The sequence below is a fragment of the Pollachius pollachius genome, assembly GCF_949987615.1.
Source record: "Pollachius pollachius genome assembly, chromosome: 12".
NCBI lineage: Eukaryota > Metazoa > Chordata > Actinopteri > Gadiformes > Gadidae > Pollachius > Pollachius pollachius.
In genome coordinates, this window is record NC_136945.1 from 6,054,081 (window position 1) to 6,067,219 (window position 13,139).

General features: G+C 41.3%; 1 protein-coding gene across 1 annotated transcript; it reads left to right on the top strand.

The window, feature by feature from the left end:
• Positions 1–7,110: 7,110 nt before the first annotated feature.
• On the top strand, positions 7,111–12,713 carry LOC307083669 (uncharacterized protein; the record flags this gene model as incomplete). The annotated part of the gene is made up of 3 exons (XM_079747621.1): positions 7,111–7,689; positions 10,249–10,261; positions 11,634–12,713. 3 exons carry the CDS (start codon positions 7,111–7,113, stop codon positions 12,359–12,361), a joined length of 1,320 nt encoding a protein of 439 aa, XP_079603747.1. The 3' UTR covers positions 12,362–12,713.
• Between the last annotated feature and the right edge of the window lie 426 nt (positions 12,714–13,139).

Consider the following 13,139-nt stretch of genomic DNA (forward strand, 5'->3'; position numbering starts at 1 on the left):
CTATTCTGTTGACATCTTCGGAGGAGAGAGGGACAAGGTGGGTAAAACATAGGTAGGGATATGGGGAGGGAGGATGGCGGCAGGGGTGAAAGAGGAGATGAAGCCCTTCACCTTCTGGGTAAAGTAGGTAACAAAGCCCTCAGCTGTGAGTGAGGAAGGAAGGGGAGGGGTGAGGAGGAAAAATAACATGGAAAACAGTTTCCTGGGTTTGGAGCTGGAGGGGTTGATTTTGGTCAAGCAGAAGGCAGATTTGGCTGTTGACATAATGGAGGTGAAGGTAGTGAGAGAGATCATCAGGACAGTCGGATCTCTTCCATTTCCTTGTCAGACACACTGCCCAATTCCTCATGCTGAACACCTTTGCCCCTTGGACACATAATGTCCAAGGGGCAAACGGGAAGGGATCTCACAATTCACGGACATTCAATTTCCAAATTATGAAATGGAGATATAAAAAGAAAGAACTACCCAAGCTGCATCAGTGTCTACTCTGCTGTGGAGGAGCCTATTAAAGTGTAATTAAGTGAGACAGCCTCAAGGAGAAGCCATGGAAGAGCCTTCCCACTCCACAAGGAGGTTATGCCCTACCCCATCCAGCAGATGGTGGGAGAGGATTGGGCAACCACGTCCCTGTCAGGGGCTAAAGGATCTCCTGGCCCCACCCTCCCACCCACATCGCCAACTGGTGACACCTCACCAACATTGACAATTATTTCAGCAGTAGGCTGACCATATACAGTCACACAATAATTAAATGGCACCCTGAAACCCCATATACAGTATGTTACTCTTTGTTTAATTATGCAGTCCCTCTAACCTTTTAACGTTACCTTATTATCTAATAGGTAATTACCATAAAAAAGCAAAATGATGGTGAGAACAGTGACACATAGTCACAACATAACAACAATAACAAGTAGTAACACAGAAAGCACGAATTACAAACCGTGGATTGTCAAATCGATTATTAAGTTATGTTTGTCTAGCTGATACAATTAAGACATCACATCCTTACTATGCAATACTAAATATCATAAGGAATATCCATAACCATGCAACAAACATGAAACCAAATTGCCAGACAGTGAGTGATAAAAAAAAAAAAAAGTCAGTGAAAAAAGACCCAGTCAAGTCATTTTTTACTTATTCCTTATTCTACTTTTGACGCATATCAATATCATACCCATGTGGTCGTAACAAGGTGTATAAAATTATGGTGGCCATCCTTCCTTAATTTTAGTTTTTGAAACTGGCTCTGGCTAAGTTGGAAAGCCATTTCATACAGTCCATTTGAGAAGGAGTGGAAGCTAATATCAGGCAAAATAACTTATCTCTCATTTTTGAAAATGACATTGAATGAGGTCAATCAGTTTACCTTATTCAAAGAAGGCTTGAGAATGGTTGAAAAATATGCAGAACATTAAAAGATATTAAAAAGGCAACTACGAGGAATACAGGAATCCAGGGTCTCGCCATCCACTGGCCAAAAGACTACATTGCAGTACAAAGACATTTATCAATATCAGGTCTTTCCTATGGATGTCCAAGAAATCCTTTTGGTGACCGCCAATGTAGAAATGAAACCCTATTGTGCACCCTGGGTGCTGGAAAGGGTCGGAGCAGATGAACCTAGGGGGACGATCTGGATGCTGGACGCTAGGGGGAGCCGCCCAGCAGGGTGAGGACGTCAGAGGAAGTGCTGAGGGGGCCGGGGACGGAAGAGAAGCCGTTGAGGAGGACGACAGCCTAGTCGGAACTGCTCAGAAGGCCGGGGACGCAGGCTGAACAGCTCAGGCAGGGCGTCTGAGTCTGCCAGAGGAAACGGGAGCCATGATTACGACACCCTCCTCTTGAGACTCCACGCTTCCCCCTCAAACAAACACACACACATCACATAATGCATACACACACTCACATAATACATTCAGACAAAACAAAATACACACATTTAATATACTTTAAATATTTGATTCCACCAGTCAAATAAGTCGAATTTCAATAAGAATCCTTTTGTTTTTATGATCCAACACATTTAAACAGATCAGCACATTGTTATGTGTTATACAATTTCAGAGGTAAAAGAAACATCTCATGTTTCCTATAATTGCTGAAATTGAGCAGTGCTTTACTAACTGTTTGGCTCTTGTTTCTGAAAGCCCCCCAATTCAAAGTTCAGGGGTCGCCTACTTAAGTAAATGCCCTAGACTACCCAACACTAGCACAATAAGTTGAAATTTGTAACCAAGGTTTTCAATGGTTGATATCAATGATTGATATTTTAGGGTCTGCAACATTCCTCAAATGCGCATGAAACCTCAAATAGCCTAACTGTTTTGGAACTCTGAGATTTGATTAAAATATCTGGTGTGTTTGGAATTCCTAAAAAAGTGTTTGCAGATGAGTTATTCCATTCATACTGTACAGTAGTGTGTTTAACGATCTTCTCATCCGCCACACAGGGAATCTGAGCAGCAATGTGTTCCACAAGTCTGTCGTGTCTGGCAATATATATACGGTGCATCTCCACAAGCGGTGCAGTACGTTTAGGTGCGATTAAGCGGTCGGGACGGACTTAGCAGCGATTAGCTGTACCTATTTTTCAGTACTCCTCCGTTGGGGTACCAAGTGGTCTGAAAGGGTACCGAAAAGTTGGAGCTAAACACGCCGTTCGTTGATTGGTCGACAGAATCGTCCCTTCCGTGCGACAGGGCTTTTCCCGTGCACGTGCTCGCGCGCACTGAAAATTTCAACTATGCACCAATCAACGTGGGCACCGCCCACATTTCCCACGGCACCATGTATATAAGGCGGCGCATAACGCTGTTCATCCTCCACGCTATTCTTTCAACATTTGGAGGGTACGGCAGGTGGGAAACTAGACGGCTACGCCTACAATCATAGAACTAGAGTTGTAATAGCATAACTATCGTTTTCCATTAGGTCCGCTACCACCGGGGGCGGAGCTATGGAGTCCAAATCGCCAATAGTAACCCCTCTAGTCCGTTTCTCATTTGAAAAACGGCGGGAGAGAAATACTGGCAGTCAAATCCAACTCGCCAGCCGGCGAGAGGATATTAAAGGGGAACTATGCAACTTTTTTGGCTTAATTTACCTTAATATAATTGTCATTGTGATGGTCCTATTACACTTTTTGGTTAGATTGGTCGTTGTTTCAAGTCCCCCTAGCGCATCTTGGCGGAGAAAGGGAACATGCAAGTTTCCACCGGCAACCCGCCGCCCACTCTCTCGGGTCTCGCGAAGTAACAAATTGCTTTACGGCACTACAGACCATCAAACACGGAACCGGCTCGATATAAAGTAATGAAGGGATTGTTACATTCATCATGGATCAGCCGACTAAAAAGAGACAGAGAAACCCAATTTCAGAGAAACAGAAGAAGAGAAAAGGGAGACTGACCGACAGAGAGGCCAGACACGACTAAACGTTGGGCAAGCTTTTCAGGAATAGCATGAACCGAAAGAATAAGAAGGCAAATTGGACGCCGACTTGGCCGTGTTGGTTTTGAAATTGTAAGTACCCTTGGGTGAACTTTGTCCTTGTGGCTTTCTTGATGTTGATAGTCTCTGTAAAAATGTGTTTGCTCGACCGTTTTGTTGACCATGGCGGTGGAAGCCCTGGAGTGGGAGAACCCGGACGCAGAGTCCGCAAAGACGTCGTCCAAGGAGGCGTCGTTGTCCACCTCGATGTGGTCGTCTTCGTCTTCGACGTCCGGGACTCCAGCCTTAAAAATGTTGATGGCCTCAGAGAGGTCCACCTACGGTAAGAAGAGGTGCCTGGAGAGGAGCCCCTCTTTAGGCGGCGCGCGGCAGTCGGGGCGCGGCAGGCGGCGCAGGAGGCGGGATACTGTCGGCACCGGAAACTCGAGCTGTAACTGAGCCGCACCTAAGCGCACTGAACTGTACTACACCTACCGCACCTAATCCTACCAGACCTAACCGCACTGGTCGGTGGAAACGCGCCCATCACTTAGAGTCCTTTTGGATTTGCAGATCAACCCCCATCTTATACTCTGGTACTTCTCCTTTCTCACAAATAGGATCCAGCTGGTCAAGGTTAACAATACACTGTCATCTCCCAGGATAACAAACGTAGGGGTGCCTCAGGGGTGCAATAGCTCACCTGTGTTGTTCACACTCTAGACGTCAGACTGCACCTCCTCGGTAACAAACCAGTCTCTGTTAAAATACTTAGATGACTCCACCTTATCGACTATGTTGAAAAATACTGACAATCCCACGCTGTATCAGAAAAACGTTGATTGGTTTGTGGAATGGTGTGACAAGAACGCCCTTATTATTAATTCAGTGAAGACAGAAGAAATTATTTTCGGTAAGCCCCCAACCTGCCCACTACTCAAAGTGAAAATCCACAATGTTGAAATTAATCATGTTTCTGCATATAAATACTTAGGTTTCATGGTAGATGAGAACATAGATTTTCTTGGTAAAAGGATACAGCAGCGCATTTATTTTCTCCGTAGACTAAAATCATTTGGGGCCAGTAGCCAAATTATGTTTCTATTTTTTACCTCTGTAATTCAGAGCATTCTGGACTGCCTGGTTGCCTGGTTCCGGTTAACACCTGTGCTTGCCTAATCTGTCATCTGTGCTGCTTGTGTATCGCTGTGCTGTCATGTCATGTGTCATTTGTACCATGTTTACCTGTATGTCCTAAATGTTTTGAGGGGCCTTCCCAGGGACACAAAATGAATTTCAGTGCCCTACTGACAAATAAAGTAATAAAGTATAGTATATTGTATCGTATTGTACCCAACCTGCTGCTGCTCTACCCTCAACAGAGAAGAGAGAGCTGGTTTTCAGCATGAGCAGAATGTATTTACCCATGCGCTCTTCTTCAGCAAAAAAACATAAACCTTACAGGTTGTGACAAGAAGAAGCGATGTGACTCACAGCTGAGTTGAATTTCACGTAGGCTGGGACAGACCTACTCAGGACCGAGCAGGGCCCTGCTTGACACACACACACACACACACACACACACACACACACACACACACACACACACACACACACACACACACACACACACACACACACACACACACACACACAACAGCAAACAATGGCCCTAGGCATGCCACCTGTATAGTCAAAAAACACGCTGGCTAGGGTTTAGGAACTGAGACAATATTGTAAGGCTGGTTGAGCTTGTTGGAACACTGTATAAACAGAAGACCCACCTGCCCATCGGTAACAAATGAGGAGCCAACAAAGGCTGTGTGATACGCCCAGGCCACAGGGGCCGTGATGAATCGTAATCTTAAGTGGTTTCGTGTTCTCAAGCCAGGTATGACTGGGGGTGGTTCTTCTAATAAAGCTTTCATAGTGTTGGCTGTTGGCATTTTTGAGGATTGCACAGTGGACGGAGATTAATGAGTTTAACCAATGCTAGCAGATAGGTTATCCAGTAAAACATTAAGATTAAGTGCCTCACGTTCTGGGTGGGTTCAAGCATTTTTCATCCGAACTTAAAGCCTCTTCATTCTGATAATTTTTAGCTTCTTAAAATTAAATTAAATGTTCGATGCTTTTAATCAAAAGGTGTAAAATTTTCTTACTTTAAATGTACTTATTATTGTCAACCATAATAGCAAAGCACATTTCAATAGCTGACTCATGAGGAAAAGGAATTCAAACTCAGGAGGTCAACCAGACAGTCAGCTAGACCAGACCAAACCTTTTCTACTACTATACCCCCTCTAAGATATATTTCAGCTGAGTATCCCCTTTACAGCACTAAACATTTTTGGGTGATTATTATTTTTAATTAACATGAATAATGTATGTGCAATATATATATATATATATATGTATATATGTAAACATTAACATTACAAGGATGCAAGTACTCATCAATTTAGCGAGAAACACGGGCCTGTGCTTCATGCAACTGTTGGCTAATTTCTCCCCACAGAAAAAGCAAAACGCCAGCGGAGGGTCAGAGGATGTAAAGCTGAAACCGACATTTATGAGAGTAGGCCTACCCCCTGTAATACTCCAAAGTCCCCCCTTAGGAGTCCAAGAACCCCCATTTTAGAACCACTAAACTATATTGTTGGTTGTTTTATTCAATTTGTATAATAATCAACAAACACATGAATGAACTAATAAAACATGTTTGGAGAATCTAAGCTACAGGTGTCGACATATGAGGGTCTAACAGCAATCCTAACAGCATTTCTTTCACTCTCACATCTCATTTTTGTGATGAGCATCCATGCGCAGACCAAAAATTTAACTTGAGCGCAATTTTGTGGTAAGACAAACGCTATGAAGGGCAAGTATAATCACAATGGCAAGAGTGTCGAGACGATTCTGGGGAGGCCAAGCGGAAGGGCCTCGCAACACAGAGAGAAACTTACTTGTTATCTCAAGCAGTTCTGTATTTCATTGTGTATTACAAAAAAAATACTTAATTACACTGGTCACAATATTGGACTAAAACAATTACATATTTCATTTCAGACAACACAGATCTAATCCCTGTTTATTATTATTATTATTATTATTATTATTATTATTATTATTATTATTATTATTATTATCATTATTATTATCATTATTATTTCAACTGAGTGATAAAGTGTGCTTAATGCCTCTACTACCATAATCGCAACAGCATCTTTTGTCTCTCATCTTTTGTCTTTTTGTCTAACACTGGTCTCAGCACGTAGCAGTGATACACCTGGAAAATAACCTGTTTGGGAACCTGTTGTATAAGAATCTTATACGACAGATTAATTGACGGCCACCGAAGTTAGAAAATAACTCTGCGGAGGCCAAGTCTTCGAAGTGTACTTCTTGTGCAGGGTGGAAAAATAAGGCTATGCTATCTGCCTCACGCGCATTTCAAACGAATTAAAAGTAAGTAATGCCTTTTTTATTTTGCAGTGAAATTATATAGAAACCTATTCCCATTCCATTTTTGTATTCTAGCCTACTTTGTTTATGTCATTTATTTAATCATTATCCTACGCATGTCATTCATATATTGCCTTTGACTAATGTAACATTGGACTAAATTGGGCTTTCTTTGACTTCTTTGTCATTTCCTTCCCTCACGTAGACATGGAGTGGACCATTCGTAGGTACCAGGACCCTGACAAGGAGACAGTCCTGTCCCTGTACTCCCAAGTCACACATGAGCACATCTGGCCCTGTTTTAAAAATGCTATGAGCAGCCCGCTCTACCTGTGCTTCTCCCTGGGTCTGGGCGTCACTGGCTACCTCTTGGCCTCTGGTTTAGGAGCCCTTGTGCTTGTTTCTGGCTGGGGGGGCCTAGTCTACTACTGCTGCCACAAGTTGTATGCTGACTATGTCAGGGACAGGCTCAAGACTGACATGCAGGACATAGCGGCGAGCTACATGGCCCAGCCAGACGACTGCTTCTGGGTGGCAGAGACCGTTGGCACAGGGAAGGTGGTGGGTATGGTGGCTGTGTTGGCCAAGAAGAACGGTGCAGAGCGGTATGGCGAATTGTTCAGAATGATAGTTTCGCCTGCGACACGCCAAAAGGGCCTTGGATCCAGAATGGTCCAGACAGTTCTTGACTTCTGCAAGCAGCGTGGGATGTCCAAGGTTACCCTAGTGACCTCCGCCAGTCAAACGCCTGCCATTGCCCTGTACCAGAAAATGGGGTTTAAACTCGTCCTCTCACATACTAAGACACATTTGCCTGATTGGATGATGAAGATAAATAGAGCTACGTATATCGTGATGGAAAAAAATATATAGTCAGTGAAAAACAGCTTGTTGATCTTGTTAAACATTATTTAAAGAAAATAGTTTATGTGTAATGTTCAATCCAACAAACATTGAACTTGTGTGTGTTAAAGCGTCATGGGATCGTAGTGTTGTTTGTAGGCTAGAGGTGTTTCTTAAGATACATTTGATACACAAGGGAAACCCTTCTGATCATAACAAAATAAATATGTTGTTCATGTAGCATATATTCTGTAACAAAGTATGGACATTGAGCTACCTACAATTAAACAACAATTACCCATAGGGTAATAACCTAAGGGAACCTATTATACTACCAGGTGTGAGTGTGATTAGCCATTACAAGCCATTTCTGACAGCATATTGTGACTTAGTGACATCATAAGTAGAAGTGTCCTGTATGAAGGGACCGATGTTCACAGCTCACAGCAGTAAGAGACCTGAAATGCAAAAAAACAGTCAGTTACAGAATAGCTACTCGATTTGTTTACTGTTTTTAATGTAAACCATTTGTAGTGACTTTAGGGTATTGCAAAATTAGTACAATTATGAGTAAAAGTATTTTCTTTTACGTATCTATTTTATTTTAATACTTCTACGATGCATTTTTTTTTACTTTGCCTTTGTTTTCTTTTACTTATCTATTTAATTGTATTATTTCATTTTATTGTATGACGATGTTTCTATGTGAAAAACTTCGAGTGTGCCTCTTGTATGAAAAGTGCTACATGAATAATGTTGCCTTGTCTTGCCATTGTTACTATAAACTACTTTTTGCCAGTGAGTGCGGCCAAGTCACAACTTCTGCTTCGTTCTGTTTGTTTTTGTTTACTTCAGACACAAAATGTAGCAACCCTGCTTTCACTTGCCAAGAACCACACTGGTTGTTTACATCAACACCCTTTTTATTGGTTGGTTAACAAACACGTTATGGTAGGCTGTAACCCAATCACAACATCGACATTTAACAAAATTTAACTCCCACAACCCACCCTAGAGCCGTTATAATATGTAACATTTTCTTTCTACATTTTATATCAAGCACTGGCTTTTGCAATTAGCTTAGCTAACAGCACAACAAATCCTTGCCATCCTGACGGTCTGTGTCTACGCCTTCTACCCCTTGGGAACTGCTCAAGCAGTGTGGTGGCATCGTTCTATCGTCGGAGCACCAGACTTTACTTGGCCTAATGGTGTGTTCCAGAAGCCTCGGACACCAGCCTTCCGAGTTGCAAGTGGAGAAATCTCCCAGCTTTCTTGCGGCATTTCACGGAGGCACGCCCCCTTTTGGTCGGAATTCTGAGAGAATACCGAGTTCAGTGGTGACGTGCTCAACAAAATCGCTGCGACCGTCAAGAGATTTATTTTCTTTGTATTTGTACCACGTTGGTCATTTTAAATTATCTTATACACAGTTGATTACATTGCTACTTTATTCCGGTCATAAATGTATCCATTGCACGGTCTTGCTGTGCGTCAGTGTTGGGAAGGATACTTTTTTAAATGTATCCAGTTACAGAATACAAAATGCATGCCCAAAAATGTAATATGTAACGTATTCCGTTTCATCACTCAATCTGAGTATTGTATTCTGAATACTTGGATTACTTCCACATTGAATTGCATTTTATAAGTGTAGGAAAGCGGCATCAAATCCTGCTTACTAAACAGGCCTATTCTAGTGTGTTCTTCTGTTCAAACTGGCTGAATGTGTTAGGTCCAAGTCTCCCTGAAAGTGCACTATTTTATATAATTTGCTGCTAAGTGCATAGGTGTTGCCTATAAAATTGTAACTGTAACGGAATACAGCTAGCTATAATTTGTATTCTGAATAGGTAACGCCGGTACATGTATTCCGTTACTCCCCAACACTGCTGTGCGTGCAATACTATGTAAAGTTGTGTTATTGTGCTATTTTTATCTTAAAACTCATCTCTACTCTATTGCCTTTAATTCAGCATAACCTTTCTTTTACCTCATCTTTATCACATCTTTTAGTCTTTTGATCCTGATTGTACATTGATTTTTTTGGCAACGTCTAGCCAACATTATCATTGTTATTACTGACATTATTATTATTACTATTGCTACTGTTATTATCGTCATCTCAAATGTATGATTGTTACTTGTTTTATTGTTGTTTGTTTTATCTTTTTTTTGTTTTGTTTTTTTAGCACTTTGGTCAACTGTTGTTTTTTAAATGTGCTTTACAAATAAATTGACATTTACATTTACAAGAGACTATCACAAAGACGAACGGGAACGCTATAAGTGCTACGAGACAGGAAATTAAGTCACAAGTGCAACTCGGAAGGCTGGCGTCCAAGGCAACTGGGACACACAATAACAATGCTGTGCTTGGTAAGAGGATGAAACCCATTGGCTCCCAAACAATTATTAACATTGCAACTTCTGCACCACCTACTGTTCACAAGAATCCCGACTTCGGCTCTGTTTCTGTTTTCTTCTGTTTTGTTTTGGCAGGGCCAGAGGATAAGTTTTGAGGCCCCATTATTCGCATTCTGAAGAAATGTGAAAGTTTAAAACAAATGTCATGCAATAGAGCGTAGAGCAGTGTGGTTCCAGAAGTAGAAATCCCATTCATTTTCCCCATAGATATTTTGATTAAAAACCATTGTTTCGTAACCATCCAAGTTATACTTACCACGAGCCGTTTTATTGTGAAACAATGGTATATGCTCATGTAGAAGCCACAAGTTAAAGAAGGGAACTTTTAGTTGTTAGAAAAACGCGATGTCATTTGAAACCACAACACTCCATCATCCTAAAGTGTAACATGACGTCTTTGATTAGTCGAGCTCGCTGTTACCATGGAAACGTTTACCCGAATGTCAAGTCTAACCCTAAGCCTTTCATAAATGTTGTATTATTGTAAATATTGTTTAATAGTGTATTGTATTACATTCCTATTACATATTATTATTACGTCCCTGCTGCTTGCAGTGAAACTAAAAAATATGTATATGTAAATTTGCAACAGGCATGTGACATACCAAACATGTTGTAGGCTACAGATCATGAACAGATCATTAGTAAAAACATCATGTCTCTTTTAAAGACAACTCCTGTTAATCTCCCATAAAGCAATTAGGCCCTATATGAGTGTAAATATATGTTTTCTTTACAAAGTATTATGAACATTTGACAAATTACTATTAAATAATAGTGAAAGAAAATCGTGTTTCAACCAAAAACATTCACTCAAAGTGGCAAAGTGGCAAATGGGAGTGGCTTATTTAGAGAGAAGAATGGCGGGGGGGGGGGAATATAAACCATGAATTCATTCTCGACAAAGCTGAGTATACGTCGTTGTTATTCATTAATAGGTCTACGTTTACTCTACGCCCCCATGTTTGGATACAGGTTATTTTGTTCTGCACTTTGAACAACGGCCACCGAATCAGCAGAAATCCACTCCGTTATCCCATGAAGTTTACTTCTTACGCATAGTGGAATTGCAGACTATTTAAAAGTGAGTAATGCCTTTTGTTTTAATTTGCAGGGAACTTGTTATTTGTTCGAATGATCATTGGCCTGCATAACTTTTGTTCCGGGTCACTCAACAAAAGTAGAGCTTGTATTTGTATCAATTGTAGGCCTTTTAGACCTAGTACGCGTACGACTAGCATTGAGCCACTGCTGGGATGTTAATGAATTCCTTAAATGCAAATTCACGACAGAAACTCAAACCCAATCCATGTTTTGTTATACGAATGTATTCTAGCCTACTTTGTTTATGTATTTAATTGAAGCATTATTCTATGCGTCATTCATATTGAATTTGACTTGTGTAACACACACAATAAAAGATAACCATAGAGCCTAATTGGGCATTGAAATATTTAAAGGGGTCCATACCATAATTTCTCACAAATCGGACTTATTTTTAATTTCCTTCCCTCACGTAGACATGCAGTTGCGAATTCGTAGGTACCAGGACCCTGACAAGGAGACGGTCAGGTCCCTGTTTTCCCAAGGCATACAGGAGCACATCTGGCCAAGTTTTAAGAATGCTATGAGCAGCCCGCTCTATCTGTGCTTCTCCCTGGGTCTGGGCGTCACTGGCTACCTCCTGGCCTCCGGTTTAGGAGCCCTTGTGCTTGTGTCTGGCTGGGCGGGCCTAGTCTACTACTGCTGCCACAAGTTGTATGTTGACTATGTCAGGGGCAGGCTCCAGGCGGACATGCAGGACATACAGGCGAGCTACATGGCCCAGCCAGACGACTGCTTCTGGGTGGCAGAGACTGTTGCCACCGGGAAGGTTGTGGGTATGGTGGCTGTGGTGGCCAAGAAAAACGGTGCAGAGAGGTACGGCGAATTGTTCAGAATGATTATTTCGTCTGCGATACGCCGGACGGGCCTTGGATCCAGAATGACTCAGGCAGTCCTGGACTTCTGCAAGCAGCGTGGGATGTCCAAGGTTGTTTTGGAGACCTCCTCCACTCAAACAGCTGCCATTGCCCTGTACCATAAATTGGGGTTTAAATATGTCCGCTCATATACTAATACACATGTCGCTGATTGGATGATGAAGATAACTAGAGTTACTATTGTAGTCATGGAAAAATCTATATAGAACTGAGAAATATCAAACGCTGATCGTGTTAAATATCACTCCATATCATTTTAGACTATCATTTTATAAAGCTTAATATATGGTCCATTCTGATAAACATAACACTTGTGTATGCATTTAGTGTAATATGTTTGTATTTTCGTTCGTCATGCGTTGATGAGCATTTCTGATGACAATATAAAAATAGTATTTTGTAAATGAACACTCCCACAAAGCAAATTGTATTTTTCTAACATAAAATTATAATATAGATATATATTATGTTACAAAGCTTATATGATTACATTGTATGTTATTTGCTCATGTATGAGTTACATTTTGTTATAATAAAGAATATACTTATATTTGCTGATATACTGATTGTTTGTGATGAATTAAACACACAACGGGAGAGAGAGGAAGAGAGAGTAAGTTAGCGGGGGTCACGTTGCATCTTGTCTCTGGGGTCTATCTGGGAGGAAACTGCACCCTGATTTGTATCACCCTCCTTCACTCATCATGTGAAAATAGGATTACACTTTTCACGGTTGTGGTATATTCTACAACAGAAGATGTTGAATTCATCTGAAAAGCACTCCATAAGGAGTCCTGACCTAAGATTATTTAAACCGGTGTGGATGGTTTTCAGAGTGCCTTTTTCAACAAACATAAAACATTGCATTTTCATTTCTATAACTTATCAAATGAGAACAATACGTTGCTTTGTTAATGTTTCTGCAAATATGCCTCGTCTTATGTGCACCTCTCCAAAATTGTAACGCGTGGGTCTACTAATGCA